Raw genomic sequence first — 13,104 nt, forward strand, 5'->3', positions numbered from 1 at the left:
TTTACAAGTTGTAGCCAAAGTGCTGTCATGCCTCCCAGCTCAAATATCTGGGGCCAGCCTAGAAGAACTACACGTTCCTCCAAGGGGCACCCACTTTTCTTCAAGCACCCTTTTGGAAAAAGGGTTGGAATTAAAATTTTTAAAAAGCGCAGTCCCTGAGTTCTTAAGAGACTCATTTTCAGCTCCTTAGCTGTGTAACTGCTTGGCAAATTCTGCATGTCCCCCCACCACCCAACGCGCACACCACCACCACCACCCCAGCCAAGAGAAAGGAAGCAGGCCATGGAACTCTGCCTTGTCTGGATGGAATCAGGTTTCCTGTGATGTTCAGTCCTGGAATTTGCCGCATTCCCTATCTCCTTGCTTATCCTTTCTCATCTGTAACAACCTGGGACTGGATCTGGAGGGTGCCAGACCCTGTAGCCACTGAGGCACAGCTCAACTCCTCTCATGTTGTGGGCGTGATGGGAATTGGGCCACCGTACCACCCACTGTCTCAGTCGCCGTCACAAATGTTACCACGATCTCCATTCCCACCCCTCTGCCCCCTAGTCCCTATCCCCTGAAGTGGGAACGCTTTTGGTTAGGACTCAGATTTTGGTCGAGCCGTCAGCGCCCTGACTGGATCATCTCTTCTAGCAATAACATGACCTCGGACACCCCGTCTGCCCCCCATCCTCCCATCAAGGAGTCCCCTCTTCCCCAACAGCTGGTTCTTATCTGCTTCCCTTGTTCCAGCCTCAGGCAGGCTGCTCTGGCCTCACGCTGACACACATATGTTCTCTTGAATGCATGTTGATGAGTTGCAGCCCGGAAACATTGCTATTCCCCTGTTCCTCAACCTCTCGGGGTCCCTATTTCCTACCACATCAAGTCTTCAAGTGTCCAGCCTGGCTTTTTCAGGCCCACTTCAACTGGGGCCCGCTCGGTTCTCTCTAGTTGGACCCCTGACTGCGCATCCCGAAACCACGGATAGAAAGTAAGAATTCCACAAGCCCTCCAAGGTCAATTCCTGTCTTTGCACTTCTCCCATATTTCTGATCTGTTCCAGACTGGTATGCTTCGTAGTCCTTTGGAGTACATTAGTCTTGAAAGCTAGACCTACACTTTTTACGATCATTTTGTGGGGGCTCTTATCACAATCCCTATATCAATCATATCAAGCATATTTGTACATATGTTTGCTAGGCCCACATTTGAATAAAACTCCAAGAACCTACTACAAGGCCCTCCCCGTAGTATCGTTTATTTAAAAGTCATGTTCTTTCCCTTTTTGCCTTCATTTCTTTCCATGGATTGGCTCTTGTCAAAAGCCACAGAACAAACCTGAGCAGTCATTCTGGCTACTAGCAACCCTCCTGGGATTTCTGAGCTCTAAATCACTCTGGGAACCGAGCAGGCATTGGTTTCATCTTTGTCTCACAGAGCGCAGTAATGGCTTTGAATCTTCAGCCTTTCATTCAGCAAGCCAGTGCTTCTCTGCCACCGTCACCAGGGCGTCTTCCTTCCCAAACAGCAAGGCCTATGAAAGCATTTGCAACCTACAATCTGCAGGCTAGGGGCCAGATGTTAGGGAAGGTTGATTGGTGGGTGTTGCCTTAGAGAATCGCATCTCTGTGGGCAGAGCATCCCTTACTGTTTTGCAAGAGTCCTGGGTCTTCATGGGTCTAACTGACATTTGAAAATGGTACACAACTGGTGGCCACTACATGCATCAATCGTGCTCTGGGCCTTTTAAGAAGTAAAACTTGAAGGTGACTGCATATTAAAGGGCATGTTTAATGGGCCCTTGTCAGAGCTATGTTGTGTTTATTTGACCTTTTTTTTAATTTTTTGGTCTCACTGAACAGTAGGAGATTGGGGACAGTCAAGAAAAGGGGCCGAGAGGTAGAGATGGAGGCATTTAAGGAAATTGGCTTTCTACCTGAGATCGTATTGTGGTTTCTGTGGGGTAATGCACATTACTAATGGTTTTCCTTTTGCTGCCAAGAAAATTTCAGTCTCTACAGGGATTTGTTCTAAATGATAGACTAGCCCACCTCATTGCACCCACTGAGGTTAATTCACTGTCTCCGTCAGCTTGAAAATGTCAGCCTGAACTCTCAGATTTAATTGTTACCTGACACTTTACAAGCAGGGCATTCAAAATTTCAGGCTGCTCCCTCTTGCTATCATAATTGATACTTAATGGATATGTTCAGGCTCCTTGGATTTTACACATTCAGAGTGGACAGATGCAGGGAGGGGGTGAGGAGAGAAGAGAGCAAATAAACTCTGCGTGTGTGTGTGTGTTTGTGTGTGTGCGCCTGTGTGCTTCCAGGTGCATCGACAGGGTCCACCAAAGAGTCTGCTCATGGCTCTCTGGCTTCCTCCTTCTCTGGAGCAGTGTTCAATAGGCCCAGCCTTTTGGTGAGCTTCACTGCAGGCACGCGGTTGGGCATTTGGACACAAGTTATTAAAATGTCACGGTGCTCACCAGCGTGCTGTTCGTTCACTATTGTGACAATCTGATGGATGGCCTGGTATTAACTAGGAAGAGGACAACATCATCCAGGCTGAATAACTAATCTCCCAAGTACAAAGTTGAAGGATCTCGGTGCACATGAATCTTATTAAATGTGCTTATAAAATGTGTTCCCTCAAAATAAGCTGAGCAGTCCTGAAAATAGCCTTTTTTCTGATCCCTGTCTGGAACTTTGGCATGCCTCACAGATCTCTAAGCCAAAATTATTTTGCCAAGTGATTACCATGTTTTTTTTGCTTGGGAAGTGGGGAAATGTCAATGTGAAGGCCACTATTGGCTCAGTGTACTACTTCTGTCCATTTCAGGGCCGACCTGGATCAACTGGAATGGAAGGTCCCACAGGTCCAAAAGGAATTGCTGGCCTGGCTGGATTGTCTGGGTTGAAAGGAGAAAGAGGCTCCCCAGGCGCTCTGGGACCTTATGGACCCAAAGGAGAGAAGGTAGGAGTGTCAGAGTTTTGTTTTTCTCTCCTGCCTGAGACTCATATGGAAAGTTAAGAGGTACCAAATCTCAGTTCTGCTCATTTATGGAAATAATACTATCCCTGAATCCCTTGGCACTCGTTGTCATCACTTGAATGAGAGAGGAGCTGGAGGGTGTGCTGCTACTTTTGCCCATTTTTGGAGCAACCCTCGTGACAGGCAAATGTTTGAGTTACTTGTTAAACAAGTGAGCTTGGGGATGGTGGGAAGCCATGCGGGTTTCAAGCACATCTGGGTCAGAAGTCCCATCAGCTGGACGGTAGAGATCAAGAATACAATCCAGGATGGTGGTGATGATTGTCCAATGCTTCTTAATGTTAATGAACTATTGAATTGTGTGATATGTGAACTATAGGCCAATAAAACTGTTGGGAGAAAAATCAATTACCGCATATACTCGAGTATAAGTCGAGTTTTTCAGTACATTTTTAATGCAGTTTTTGTGGTAAAATTGGGTGCCTGGGTGGATATTCAGGTCATCTTATACTCGAATATATATGGAACTTAATTGAAAAATAAATAGAATATAATCAATCAAAGAGACTAAGAAGCAAGGAGTCAGAATGCTTGGAAGCCACCTGTGCCACAAAGATCGGGAAAGAGCTGCATGGTAGGAGATGGATGCCGTTGGAGTGGCCAGCTTAGCAACTCTGTATGTTCCCAGATTGAGAGCTAGTCTCAGAATGCAGACATACCCAATATCATAGATAGAGCAAAATGATCCCTTGGAACTGGAATAGGGAATCATGCAATAACTGGGGGGGGGGGGGGAGATACAAAGTCCTTCTTAACACCTGAATCAGGGAATTGCAGGAACAGTCACACTGATCTAATGGAGATCTGATGGACTAACTCATATTCCTTTTCCCTATCCCTTTCTTTAGGGCCCCATTGGAGCTCCTGGCTTTCCTGGCATCAGTGGAATCCTGGTGAGTGCATCTACTAGGTTCTGCCTTCTAGCTCAAGAACAGCCTGTCTCATGCAAGAATGCTTGGAGTGATGTACATGCCTTGGACTTCAAATGTCACCATGTACATCACTTGAGGTTCCCTTGGATCAAGGTACAGCCAGCCCTAAATAGTATGGTTGATGGACGACAGGATATGTGCAGCCATGGGGAAAAAAACATCAATCCCTTAGCCTACATAGGTTAGGTCTTACGGGTTGAGGAGAGCCTTGGTTTGAGGTTATAAGCTTTGGTGTAGAGACAATGTCACATCAGAACCTAGATCTCCAATGTACCCATGAGGGCACTGTGTGAACGGAGACTGCAAGAAGGAGGACAATAGAGAGGTAATAAATTACTTTTAAGACAGGGCTTGAGGGTAAACAAGTGGCCATATAGCTGAGAAGCAACAAAGCCCACATGGAAGAAGCACACCAGCCTACATGATCATGAGGTGTCAATGGGATCAGGTATCAGGCATCAAGGAACAAAAAAAATCATATTATGAATGAGGGGGAGTGCGGAGTGGGGACCCAAAGCCCATCTGTAAGCAACTGGACATCCCCTTACAGAAGGGTTGCAGGGAGGAGATGAGCCAGTTAGGGTGCAACAACGAGGAAACATACAAATTTCCTCTAGTTCCCAAATGCTTCCTCCCACCACACTATCATGATCCCAATTCCACCTTACAAATCTGGCTGGACCAGAGGATGTACACTGGTACAAATAGGAACTGGAAACAGGGAATCCAGGACAGATGAACCCCTCAGGACCAGTAGTGAGAATAGCGATACCAGGAGGGTGGAGGGAAGGTTGGGGAGAAAGGGGAAACCAATCACAAGGATCTACATTAACCCCCTCCTGGATGAAGGGAGATGTTGGACAAAATAGTAATAATTTATAAGTTATCAAGGGTTCATGAGGGAGGGGCGAGGGAGGGAAGGGAAGGGAAAAATGAGGAGCTGATACCAAAGGCTCAAGTAGAAAGCTAATGTTTTGAGAATGATGATGGCAACAAATGTATAAATGTGCTTGACACAATGGAGGGATGGATGGATTTTGATAAGAGTTGTATGAGCCCCCAATAAAATGATTTTTAAAAAGAAAAAAATATATTTTTAAGACATTGTTGTCTCCTATTATGGTCCAGCAAACCCTTGTTTTATCTACGTACTCAGCGACAGAGAGATGTATTCTTTCACACAACAGCATTCTGTGCCATGCACTAGAGAACCTAATGTCTACTCTGTCCTATATTCTGGGAAATCTCTCGTGTGTGTTTCCCCTTTTTTTTCTTAAAAAAAAAATATTGAGTACTTTCTCTGTGCCCCAGACTGTGTCAAGCACTGGTGAGGACGATTCAATGGAGGCAAAACATATGTGGCCATTTCATTGTATGTGCTTACAAATTAGATGGTAAGGCCTTTGCATACAGGAGCCACATTTCTTCGTCTGCTGGGATGGTGGACAGAACTGAGTGCATGTTGTCTCACAATGGATCCATGTTAGGTGAACGCAAGGCAGTGGGCTCCACCCTCTGTCCAAAGCCAAACGTGGTCTGCTTCTTCCCTCCCGTCTCCTGTGCTTTTGCCCTGCTGGTTTTTTTCCTTCTTTTCTAAACACACACACACACACACACACACACACACACACACACACATATATATAACATTTTCTTCCACTTGAAAACTATTACATGCCCATTATAGGAAAATACGAAGGTACATGAAATTACAAGGAAGGAAAAGTACTTATAATTGTACCATCCAGACAACCATTAGTGACATCGTGCTACATTTCCTTCTCAGTAGTTTCTCCTCAGCCCCATCTCATTTTAGAGTGAATTTCCCTTTAGTTTTGACATGTGACTACTCCAAACACAGCACCCAACATCTTTTCCCATTCCGCCAAGCCCAATCCCTTAGCTGCTCCATCCTGTGCTCTACCCTGATGTTTCCGACCCTGGAGATTCTACAGTAACTTTTTGCCAGCCTTTGAAATGGAATCTTTGGAACTAGCTGTCTATCATTTTTTCTATCCCTTTGAATTTTGCTGTATATGTAATCCTTGCCCTGGATAGTGTTTTTTCTACACCCCTGTTTACATGAACAGAATCTTGTGTGGAAGCTCAGCATATAGAAAATAATAAAAATTGAGCTCCTCTACTGCAAGGAAGGTCTTAGAGACTTCTGGCCTCCTCCCTATAACCTTTGATGGGTTCTTCTGAACATGATCAAAGCATGATTTCCTAAGCCCTACATTTCTCTTCTAGTATCTGGGGATGGGATTCAAATGTCTCTGTGCCAATCTGTAGGTATTTCTTGAACATTTGCTACATGCTAGTACTGTGCTATGTCTTAAAGACGGTAGTGGATTTTAGAGCATAGAAAGCTCACTTACCTTGTCTTTGTTGCTTGTATCAACAAATCCACTGTCAGATTTACTCAACTGTAGTGTCTTTCAAATGCCCAGAAATGAGCCAGTACAGAAATAAGTGGATAGGGTTGGCCATTTTCTCCTGGCTGTGTTCCTCTGGCCACTTTAGCCAGAGTCTCTAATCAGAGTGGGTATTTTGGGAGCCAGTGGGTAAGGGAAGTTATCAAACAGGTGGCATCCTCTTCCATTCTTCTATGGACCTAGCATTGCTGGAGATGGGGGTGAGGGGGTAGACTTAGAGTGGACAGTCACAGGGTGTTCTTACTCCTGTAGTCTCTTCTTAATGGCTGCTAGAGAAAGCAAATCCTGGGAGGCAGGGGCTGTTTCCAATTCTAAAGTGGGATTTGCCTCAGACTCCAGCTGGACACTTTGTCTCCAACTTTTGGCCAAGACATTCCTTGCCGAAATTGGTCCCTTTTCTCTGGAGATTCATTGCCTGGTGGGATTAGTTGCAGCTGGCAAGGCTTCTCCAAAGGAGCTTCTCCAAATGAGCCCTGTAGAAGTCCTCACCGTGTTAATCCATCCTTTCTCCAAAGGTTGTATACGTATGTTTTCTTTCCTCTTATTGCTATAGCTTCAGACTTCAAGCCTGACTCCCTCCACGAAACCCGTCTCCTTATTCCCTTCCATCTCTACCAGCTATTCAAGACATAATTTTGGAGAATTTTCTGTTTGATGCTTTCCTCTATCTTTCATCACTAACCTCCTAGGAACCTTTGCTGTCGGTACTACACTGTGTAACTCCATTTTGTATTTGGCCATATGCATGTATGCTCTTGAGTGATAATCTTATCCCCCCAACTAGAATACTGGCTCCTTGAAAGCACAGCCTTCTGATCCTCTCAAAGACTTCAGGGCCTCTAGAATTGCACCTGGCCCTGGTGGTGGTGGTGCTGGTGGTGGTTAGGTGCCCTCAGGGTGGTTCTGCCTCATAGTGACCCCATGTCCAACAGAAGGAAGCATTGGTCAGTCCTGTGTCAGCCTCACAGTCGGTATGCTTGACCCCATTGCTGCAATCCCTCTGGTTGAGTGTCTTTGTCAATTTCACTGACCCTCTACTTTACCAAACATGGTGTCCTGACACCATGTCCAAAGTACATAAGATGAAGTCTCACCATCCTTGGAGCATCCTGACTATCCTTCTTCCCAAACAGATTCATTTGTTCTTCTGGCTGTCCCCAATACTTCTAATGTTCTTCACCAACACCATACTTCAAAGACATCACTTATTTATTCGTAGTGCAGCTTTCATACGCATAGAGGATGATTGAAAATAGCATGGCTGGGGTCAGGTGCACCTAAGTCCTCAAAGTAACATCCTTGCTGGTTAACATTTTTGTTTTACATTTTATTAGGGACTCATAAAACTCTTATCACAATCCATACATATATATACATCAATTGTATAAAGCACATCCGTACATTCTTTTCCCTAATCATTTTCAAAGCATTTGCTCTGCACTTAAGCCCTTTGCATCAGATCCTCTTTTTTTTCCTCTCCCTCCCCGCTCCCCCCTCCCTCATGAGCCCTTGATAATTTATAGATTGTTATTTTGTCATAGCTTGCCCTATCCGAAGTCTCCCTCCCTCCCCCCTTCTCTGCCGTCCATCTCCCAGGGAGGAGGTCACATGTGGATCCTTGTAATCAGTTCACCCTTTCCAACCCACTCACCCTCTACTCTCGCAGTATCGTCCCTCACACCCCTGGTCCTGAAGGTATCATCTACCCTGGATTCCCTGTGCCTCCAGTCCCCATATGCACCAGTGTACAACCTCTGCACTATCCAGTCCTGCAAGGTAGAATTCGGATCATGGCAGCTGGGGGGAGGAAGCATCCAGAATCTGGAGGAAAGCTGTGTTCTTCATTGGTACTATACCACACCCTGACTGACCCATCTCCTCTCCTAAAGCCCTCTATGAGGGGATCTACAGTGGCCGACAAATGGGCCTTGGGTCTCCACTCTGCACTTCCCCCTTCATTCACTATGACATACACACACACACACACACACACACACACATATATTCCTTTTTTTTTTTTTTTTTTGCATGATGCCTTATACCGGGTCCCTTTGGCGCCTCGTGATCGCACAGGCTGGTGTGCTTCTTCCATGTGGGCTTTATTGCTTCTGAGCTAGATGGCCGCTTGTTCACCTTCAAGCCTTTAAGACCCCAGACACTATCTCTTTTGATAGTCGGGCACCATCAGCTTTCTTCGCCACATTTGCTTATGCACCCGTTTGTCTTCGGCGATCGTATCATGGAGGTATGCAGCCAATGATATGATTTTTTGTTCTTTGATGCCTGATAACTGATCCCTTCAGGACCACGCGATCACACAGGCTGGTGTGTTCCTCCATGTGGGCTTTGTTGCTTCTGAGCTAGATGGCCGCTTGTTTACCTTCAAGCCTTTGAGACCCCAGACACTATCTCTTTTGATAGACGGGCACCATCAGCTTTCTTCAGCTGGTTAACATTTTAAAGAGGTCTTGTGCAGACAATTTACCCAATGTCATACTTTGACCTCTTGCCTGCTGCTTCCATGGACACGGATTGAAAATTCGCATTTTTGACAACTTACATCTGTTCTCCATTTGGTGTTGTTGTTATCTGCTATCACGTAGGCTCTTGACTCATGGTCCCCTGCTACTCAACAAGAGCAGATTCTTATGATCCAGAGGGTCTTCTTTGACTGAGTCGGGGCAGTAGCTGTTGTCCAGACTCTTTTTCCTAGTCTGCCTTTCTTTGGAAGCACTGCTGAGGCCTGGTTAGCACCAGGGATAGCTGGGCCTGAGGTTCCTTGGCTAGGAATCAAACCGGACTTCCCACAGGGAGGGAGACGATGCTAGCTCGTCACCACCGCTGCCTTCGGGCATATAGTAGGAGCTCCGGGAGTCTTTGGTGCCAATTTCAGCCTCAAGTGCCTATAAAGCAGCTGCTTTCAGACTGGCAACCTCGCAGTCAGAGGAAAACACAGACATCCCAGGCCAAGTCAGACTAATTATTTAGTTCAACCTTCGACATTATTTGTTAAACAAGTTGGCTCAAACCAACTGTGTTCCCAACACATCTTAGTAAGTGCAATCACTGCCCAGAGCTGGTTCCCCTCCTAATAGCAGCTGATTACAAACATGTGTTACTTGTTCTCATCCTAAAGCACCCGTATTTTCCTTTTCGCTGTAATGGTGTAATCCATTAAAGTGGCCGTCACATCTGACCTCTAACTAATAAGAGGGAGGTGACTCACCAGCAGCGCTATCTATCACCTGTTCCAGGCCGAGTCTTAAGAGAGGCTGAGGGCAGACATGCCTTCTCGACTCTCCAACTGTCTTAGCAATTCTTACACCAAGGTCCACTCCCATGGCACAGCTACGTTTGCTGATTCATGGCAATGGCCAAATATTCAGGATTATTTGTTTTATTAGGGAGGTTAGAAGATGACGGGGATCAGAAATGTCAAGGATACTGTGTTTTGGTCAAGACAGACTCTTCTCAGCAGTACTCACAGGTACATCTCCTTCTGGTCCTTAGCCTCTCAACCATACAGCCCCCTGCTTGCCACCTTGCTTAGGCAATGTTATAAGAGCCACTTTAGTGCCATCCTTAAACGCCCACAGGGCACACCAGTTCCCCCCATAAGCCTCAGCCCAGAGCACTCCACTCTTCTTTATTTGCATTTCTTTGAAGTTAGAAAACAAGTTTTTGAATTCCCCCAAAAGGGCCTGAAGGCACCTCATTCTGCAAGCAGGCCTCCTGACCCAAAGCCCTCCAGAGGCTTTACTGATTCCTTTGTTTGGCTCTGCTGACTCCACTTCTCTGGTATCATAGCCTTGTGTCCTTCAGTCAAGAAGAGTCAATGTGCACCTGTATCTCAGGTTCCAAAGGATTCACTCTATTCTGCCTGTTCTCTGTTGCAATCCCACTCCTCCTGTCCTGCTTCTGAGATGGCTCATTTAAACTCAGCAGGACAGCAAAACTGGCCATTTTCCTCATTGCATGCCCTAGGCTTTACAATGACAATGACCTCTGTTAACTAACACTCACAACTGATTCTTTTTTCTTTTTTAAACAACTGATTCTTCTTTTTAATGCAATTAGGACGTATAGGATCCTGCAGGATTCAAGGTTTCCCATATCCCCTTTTGGTTAATGTTTTATCAGGGGCTCATACAACTCTTATCACAATCCATACATACATCATTTGTGTAAAGCACATTTGTTCATTCATTGCCCACATCATTCTCAAAACATTTACTCTCCACTTCGGCCCCTAGCATCAGCTCCCCATTTTCCCCCTCCCTCATGAACCCTTGATAATTTACAAATAATTATTTTTTCATATCTTGCCCTGTCCAACATCTCCCTTCACCCACTCTTCTGCTGTCCATCCCCCAGGGAGGAGGTCACATATAGATCCTTGTAATCAGTTCCCCCTTTCCAACCCACCCTCCCTCTATGCTCCCAGTATTGCCCCTCACACCACTGGTCCTGAAGGGATCATCTGCCCTGGATTCCCTGTGTTTCCAGTTCCTATCTGTACCAGTGTACATCCTCTGGTCTAGCTAGATTTGCAAGGGAGAATTCGGATCATGACAGTGGGGGGGTAGGGGTTGCGAAGAATTTAGGAACTAGAGCAAAGTTGTACTTTTCATCGTTGCTACATCGTACCCTGACTGGCTCGTCTCCTCCCCAGACCCCTCTGCCAGGGGATCTCCAGTGGCCGACAAATGAGCTTTGGGTCTCTACTCCTCACTCCCCCCACCTCATTCACTATGGTAAATTTTCTTGTTCTGATGATACTTGACACCTGATTCCTTTGACACCTCGTGATCATACTGCCTGCTGCTTTTCTTCTATATGGGCTTTGTTGCTTCTGAGCTAGATGGCTGCTTGTTTACCTTCAAGCCTTTAAGACCCCAGATGCTATATCTTTTGATAGCCAGGAACCATCAGCTTTCTTCACTACATTTGCTAATTTACCCGCTTTGTCTTCAGCAGTTGTGTCGGGAGGGTGAGCATCATAGAATGCCAATATAATAGAAGAAAGTATTCATGCATTGAGGGAGTACTTGAGTGGAGACCCAATGTTCTTCTGCTACCTTAATACTAAACTTATAAATATAAGCACATCGATCTATTATTTCCCCATCCTCATACATAAATATATTTGCATATGTGCATGTCTTTATCTAGACCTCTATAAATGTCCTTTGCCTCTCAGCAATTTTCTCTATTTCCCTTGACCTTCCTCCTGTCCCAGTATCATCATGCTCAGTCCCCACCAGGGTTTCAGCAATTCCTCTTGGTTACATTACCCTTGATCATGCCCTACCAGGCCTCCTACAAACTCCTCACCACGAATTTGGATCACTTGTAAACAACTGATTCTCATTGGCATCATCTCCCACCTTCATGTACCCAGACCCACCAGGAAAGATGAAATATGCCCAGGTATTTTGAAAGAGTTACAAAGACTAATGTTGAGAAGAGGCCTAGCAAGTAAATCATTGTGTCACACCTATAGGCAGTTTGAACATGAATGGGGGAGTGGTCCTTTAATGAGCATCAAACTCTTTGCATTCATCTTACGTGCTTTGGACGTGCTATGTGCCTGGAGAAGGACATTGTGCTTGGTAAACTGTAGGGGCAGTGAAAAAGAGGAAAGACCTGAATGAGATGTGGCAGAGTGGCTCCAACCATGGACTCAGACACAGGGACAATTATGAGGATGGCACAGGACCCCAGAGTGTTTCCTTCTGTTGTGCTCTATGGGTCGCTACAGGTCAGAACTAACTCTATGACACCTAACCACAGTGCAGCAACTTGCAGTAAGGGGTGGGCCAGCCTTTTGGGCTGGAAGTGCTCAAGCAGTTCAGGATTTCGGTGTGTTGAGCTGGGACCGTTGGCATCCTCACGAAAGACCTGTGCATCAACTGTTCTCAGTTCAAGGACATTGTGAGCAGAGCTTTCCGAGTTGTCCTATCCACGTCACATTTAGCTTTGTCCATGGAGTCAATCGGCAACATTTCTCTGCTGAGAGACTTGTGAATGAACACACTAGATTTCTCTCCACAAAGTGAACATGTGGACCACACACCAAAGGAAAATGTGTCCTTTGAAATCTGGATTCTGAGGAACATTTCTTTTCTGTCTCTAATCGGTCTACTTCCTACTCGGTCTCTTTGGGTTCTTTAAGGGAGGAAACCCTGGTTACACTCTCAGGGAGAGCTGGCACCATGCATCTGCGAAATCATTCACGATGCCTGCAGAAGGCATTGGGCCAGAAATGCGGTGGTATGGAGAATTAAGAGGAAGTCGAGCTCAGCTCTGTGGCTTCTCCTTACTGACTTGTCTGGGAGAAAAAGAGTTACCATGTGGTAAATCTGGTCTCTTTTATTTCTAACAATAATACAATGCAGTAGGCATCATTCCTTTTTAAGGTTAACAAAAACCCTATGTGGAGCCCTAAGATCCAATTGAGTGTGGAACACAGGTTTCACTGGCTCAAGACTTAATTTCTCTACCCTCTTCTGGTGTTTGGAGGAAAAGGCATAGACCAGAATTCAATGGTTCTTGTGAGAGAATGCAGATTAGATAGGAAGGTGAAATACATACCTCTGGAATCCTGCAGGCAAGACAGTGAGAGATCAAGCAGACTCGAGTAAAACCTGTGGACCCCATGGGATAAGGACGCTGGCTAAGTTCCAGTGATTAAA

General features: G+C 45.6%; 1 protein-coding gene across 1 annotated transcript in view; it reads left to right on the top strand.

Annotated features, from left to right (window-relative positions):
- The window catches only part of COL4A6 (collagen type IV alpha 6 chain), a 392,858-nt gene that overhangs the window by 310,615 nt on the left and 69,139 nt on the right, over window positions 1–13,104 (top strand). Inside the window, exons 3-4 of the mRNA XM_075538845.1 lie at window positions 2,830–2,964; window positions 3,891–3,935. Of these exons, the coding sequence (XP_075394960.1) occupies window positions 2,830–2,964; window positions 3,891–3,935 (180 nt within the window). The remainder of the gene's footprint in view (window positions 1–2,829; window positions 2,965–3,890; window positions 3,936–13,104) is intronic.

Source organism: Tenrec ecaudatus, chromosome X (assembly GCF_050624435.1).
Source record: "Tenrec ecaudatus isolate mTenEca1 chromosome X, mTenEca1.hap1, whole genome shotgun sequence".
In the NCBI taxonomy this organism is placed as follows: Eukaryota; Metazoa; Chordata; class Mammalia; order Afrosoricida; family Tenrecidae; genus Tenrec; species Tenrec ecaudatus.